At 33.0% G+C, this 5,659-nt stretch overlaps 1 protein-coding gene across 1 annotated transcript; it reads right to left on the bottom strand.

The window, feature by feature from the left end:
• Positions 1 to 1,249: 1,249 nt before the first annotated feature.
• On the bottom strand, positions 1,250 to 3,488 carry LOC111366658. The gene is made up of 2 exons (XM_022987370.1): positions 2,186 to 3,488; positions 1,250 to 2,076 (listed from the first exon to the last, which is right to left on the bottom strand). The coding sequence occupies exons 1-2, from the start codon at positions 3,486 to 3,488 to the stop codon at positions 1,250 to 1,252; spliced, it is 2,130 nt and encodes a 709-aa protein (XP_022843138.1).
• Between the last annotated feature and the right edge of the window lie 2,171 nt (positions 3,489 to 5,659).

Raw genomic sequence — 5,659 nt, 5'->3', positions numbered from 1 at the left:
GAGATGGCCATGTCGGTCACGTAATTTGGGAGATGCCCTCATTACTTTGGTTTTCTAATGAATGTGGATGGTGACTTGTGATTTCACCGAAATGCATGCCAATTCCCTCACTATCCGTCACGTATTCTATAATTCTGACTTCCTTAAGTTAGGAGGTCCGATCTTTGAGGTCGACGCGTAGGAAATGAAGCGAAAAATGGGAGAAATAGACAGAACAACACAAGTGTCGTTTAAACACGAGTTTGAGCAGCCACGAGCCTTTCGGGCCCCTGTATTCGACAAGTTTAACTCATTTGAGTCTCGAGATGGCCATGTCGGTCACGTAATTTGGGAGATGCCCTCATTACTTTGGTTTTCTAACTAATGTGGATGGTGACTTGTGATTTCACCGAAATGCATGCCAATTTCCTCACTATCCGTCACATAATCTATAATTCTGACTTCCTTAAGTTAGGAGGTCCGATCTTTGAGGTCGACGCGGAGGAAATGAAGCGAAAAATTGGAGAACGACACTTGTGTCGTTCTGTCAATAAACATGAGTTTAAGCAGCCACGAGCCTTTCGAGCCCCTGTATTCGACAAGTTTAGCTCATTTGAGTCATGAGATGGACATGCTACTCACAACATTTGAGAGATACTCGCATTACTTGGACAACATGAAAAATGAGAACAACACTAGTGCTGTTACTGTTTTTGAAAACAGCACAAGTGTCGTTAGTTATGTAAATACAATACGAATAATTGATAAATTATATATTTATAAATAAATTGTCATTAAATCAATAATGTTTAATTTCTGAACAATATTTTTATATTTTCTGCGTAAAATACAAAAAACGGCACCAGTGATGTTTCGATATGACAACAAAATATATCTGCCATTATGGCTTTATCGATTCTAAGATAATGACAAAATGAATCATTCCAAAGATTTTAAATAGTTTACATTTAGGAATGACAAAAGCAGTACATCATAACACCACCGTCCTTTTTAATACTACAAAAGAAGCACATCATAAAAGTCAAAATTCAACAGATGTGCGGTTTTATCTTCATCATTCATGTCTCTCGCTAAGTGGTACACGATCTGTACAAGTGATACGGTTATGCCCAGTTTTCAAACACCTACTGCACTTACGAGACTTGCGCACCTCTCCGGCTGATTGTTTCCTTTTTTTTGGTGGACGTCCACTTCCTCTTCGTGTCAACGGTCGTATCACCTTTCTTGATCGAACACTATCGGGAATTTCCTAGTCCACCTCATTTGACAGTGGATATATATATTCAGAATAAGCTTGTTTCCAGTAAGAAGTGCTATAAAATGGAGAGCAAAACCTATAACAGTTGTCTCCAACATCCCTTACTACTGCAATTGCATGTGCACATGGAAATTGGTCCAGATCAAATTCCTTACATGTGCATGTCCCCCTCTCCAAATTAACAATGAATTTTTCCATTTTATCACTCACTTGCATTTCATCTGGCCTAAGAGCTTTTACCTCAAAACCTTTTGACTCATTATACCTATCGTACATTTTCTCCTCTATTGGCGGGGTGAGATAGCTTGTACATTTTTCGGCATCAATGCGCCTATCATGAAACCAACTCTGCATCTTTTCCCTGATATACTCGATCAAAGCAAGTATAGGAAATTCTCGAGCACTTCTCAACAATGAATTTAATGATTCTGCATTGTTTGTGGTCATAGTATTGTATCTGATTCCATTGAAATGTGCTCTTGACCAATACTCCACGCCAACCTCTTCCTCTAAGTATTCTCTGATTTTCTCGTGTAGACTGCACAATGCTTGCATATTAATCTCAAATTTTGCCAAACTATATGCCTGTGCAGTAGCTCTAAACAATGGCACAATATCTATGCGAGGGAATTTGCTCTTCAAGTTAGTTTGCAAATGCCATATACAATGTCCATGATGTGCGTTAAGATAGACGCTGTTGAAACCATTTGATATGCTTGTTGCACGGTCAGATATAAAGACTAGCTCGTCTGTGTCATCGGTTATCTGTCGTAACTTCTGAAAGAACCAAGTCCATGAGTCATTGTTTTCTGAATCCACTATGCCCCACGCAAGTGGATAAATTTGACGATTTGCAATCCACTATACCCCACGCAAGTGGATAAATTTGACGATTTGCATCTTGGCATGTGGCAACAAGTAACGTACCTCGATACTTAGATTTCAAAAATGTTTCATCCACACAAATTACCCGTCGAATTGAAGAGAGAAATCCACATATGCTTGGTCCTAATGCCATAAAAAAATACATGAAATGTCCATCATTATCGGTTTCAATAAAGGTCAACATACCAGGATTATTTTTCTCCAGAATGTGACAATACATTGGTAACTTTGCATAGCTATCATCAGGGCTACCTCGAACCTCTTTGTAAGCAAATTCTTTGGCCATATACGCCTTGTGATATTTTATAGTTATGCCAAACTCTCGACGAACGTCATTGATAATGTTTCTTGGTCTGTACACTATGTTGGCATCATGATATTTTGGAGCTACATGTTTTCCAATTACCGAATAGGTAGCATGTCTATTATCCCTGCGACGAACACTCATAGAGCAAATGTGATGGCTAGAATATTTTCGTATTTGAAAAATCTCAGATTCAGCTATGCTCGTTGCCCGTAAACGCCAGTTACAAATTTTCTCAACACAAACGACTGTATAAACACTCTTATTTGATTTCTTCACTTTAAATTCAAATTGGTACTTCACGGCAAGTAGCTGGAGTTTTGATATCAAAGCACTTTTAGTTGGAAATAGTTCATCATCATGTACATCCTCATTTTCTGGAATCCTAACTGATGATCTATAAGGAATTGAACACAGGACTTGTGTTAAAGTACCAATAATGTCCTCTTCCATGGAGAAATCAACATTGTTTTCATTTCTCGGAGGAGATTTATCTTCGAAATCTTGTTGTTCGGAACTACCTTGAATTATATGCAAGTTATCCCAATCCACAGAGTTTCCTTCTTCTACGTTATCATTTCCATGATCGCCATCATATAGCTCAACTTCATTTTGATGGCTCACATCTCCCTTTTCTACTCCACCATTAGTTTCTACTCCACAATCTCTTTCAAACTCCCTTACACTATCACATTCACCTGTAACTTTAGTCGAAATAGTCACGCAAAGAGGATGTTTTTTACAAATAGAAAGAAACCACTTCACTTTCATGTCACTGTTAATCCTTTGTGGTGGAACTGAAAACTTAGACATTCCAGGATTAAGGGACATCATCTCAATTTCATATAACTTTGAATCCACATTAACAAGTTCTTGCACTTTGTTGTACAACTCTATATACGAAATGCTAGATGGAACATAAAGAATATCCACATTTTCTTCACCGTTTCCTATATAATCCCATGTCCATTTGCTTTCTTCAGTCTTTTTAAACTCGACAAAATAGCATACTTGTACCCATATCATTTCTACAGAATCCATACCTGTAAAAAAAAAAAAAAGTTAAATAATTTACTCAAGTATATATCAAAGTAATATGAAAATAGTTACCATATTTGAATGATCAAAGTAACCACAATATATCATCAATAATGGACAGATCATAACAGATAACGGTTGTACTATCGTTTTACATGGTAGATAACGACTGTAGTGTCGTTCTGAACTACTAATAACGACTGGAGTGTCGTTATCGTCCAATAGTTGCGGACGATGCAAATATACACCAAATGCGAAAATAAAATCAACTAAAATATCATTTTATACTATATTCAACAATAAAAATACCAATATAAATGAGATTTCTAAAAATACCTTTCTTCTTTCTTTAAATATAGTAGAAATTTCAATGTGGATAATGTAGACACTAAAATCCTTGTTAAAATGCTCAAAATATTAGAGAAGATAGATGAAGAATGCAATGAATAACAAGATTTTAAGGAAGCATCCACCGGGAAAGCACGTCCACTGATTTTTGCTGATGATTTGAGGGATTTAATTGGATTGAAATGGGTATTTGAGTCTTTTCAATGGTGAGGGTATTTTAGACATTTGATCTTATTTGTTTATTATTTTTTGTAAGTGGAGGCTATTTTATCAAATAACATTGAAGGAAGGTTATTTTACAAATAACATTGTTTGACTGAACTTTTTTATCAAATTCCCCTAAGATGAATGACTTTAAGGGTCCGGCTAGATGGATGAAGTTTCTGCGAAACATCATCAAACGTGCAATTCTCACAGAGCGCGTAAAAATTATTCTAAATTTAGGTGTTTTAATTGAGATTTTATTGAATTTTCATTAAAATTTAAATGTTCTCAATTGAGAATTTAGGCACCGTTTGATTAGGTATTATTTTCCATGGAAGTTCCGACTTGCACTTTGGAGGATTTTAATTTATATTTATATTTATATTATTATTATTATTATGATTTTTTTTTTTTTGGACATGGAATTGCCTTTCTTTCTTTTTTAGGAAATCGATTTTTTCTTGCTTTTGCTGGAATTAGCATTCTCACCAATATATGGTGAGAATTTTAATCCCAGGTTACTGTAGTAATTTTTTAATTTTTTTTTTTTTTTTTTTTTTTTTATGTTACTGTAGTAATTTTTTTTTTTTTTTTTTTTTTTTTTTTGTTGACAATGCGAACAAATTTTAAGAATTATTGTAAATAAATATTTTCCTTTAACTAATAATTTTCATGTAAAATAAAGCTAAACAAACACCAAAAGATAGATGATTTTCTTGAAAAAAAATTATTTTTTTATATTTTTTTATAATGAAAACAAATTTCATTCCAAATACCAGTAAATTCTATCTATTTAATTGACAATTTTCATGTAAAACAAAATCAAACGGACATAAAAAACACTTTAATTTAAACATTTTTCACGTGGAAAATTATACTAATCAAACACAATAATTTACAATTCTCAGGAAAATAATTTCCCATCAATTCAATTCCCTAAAATTCGTTTTCTTTCCACCCAAATTTCACTTTTGCAATCAAACGAACCCTTAATGAAATTTTTTAAAATTTATATATCCTCAATAATTAGTGAATTAGTAAAGATTTTATTAATAGAAAGATTCTAAAAGATTTGAATGAATTTCAAATTTAAAAATATATATAAATAAATCTTTTAAATTTCATCATATCTGATGAGATTCTTATGAAATATGTAAGAATCTATTCAAATTCACAAAATTTATTATAATTTATAATCCTTTAAAATTAATTAAAATCTTGCAAAGTCCTAGTTCTTGATTGTGGAGTATTAATTATGTGTTTAATTAATTTAATTAACCTATGAAGATTAGGGAGATTAGACAAGAAAAATATATCGGCCTATGATCAAAGATATTTGGGAGGCCTTGATTGTGATTGATAATAAGCCCTATTTGACGTCCATTCAATTAAAATTTATTTTTTTTCTCAAATTTATTTTCGATCGTAAATTCACTTTAGTAAAATATTTTGTACATGAATTTAATTTTTTTCTTTTTTTTATCACACATTTTTCAAAAAATAATATTTCAAAACTCATTTTCCTTTCAAAAAATCATTTTAATGAATGTCAAAAAGTTTGACACGTTTAGAAGGCATGAACAAAAATAGTCATAAGTATGCCTCAGCTTACTTAAGGCCCT

The sequence above is a fragment of the Olea europaea genome, chromosome 18 (assembly GCF_002742605.1).
Source record: "Olea europaea var. sylvestris chromosome 18, O_europaea_v1, whole genome shotgun sequence".
NCBI classification, from domain to species: Eukaryota; Viridiplantae; Streptophyta; class Magnoliopsida; order Lamiales; family Oleaceae; genus Olea; species Olea europaea.
This window is presented reverse-complemented; position numbering and strand designations above follow the sequence as displayed.

What these genes read in the sequence shown, in the direction of transcription:
- LOC111366658 (XM_022987370.1), bottom strand. Translation starts at nt 3,488, where the DNA reads ATGGATTCTGTAGAAATGATATGGGTACAAGTATGCTATTTTGTCGAG. An exon ending in TTTGAAATCTAAGTATCGAG is followed by an intron (nt 2,077 to 2,185) that starts GTACGTTACTTG and finishes CGTGGGGCATAG; the next exon opens with TGGATTCAGAAAACAATGAC.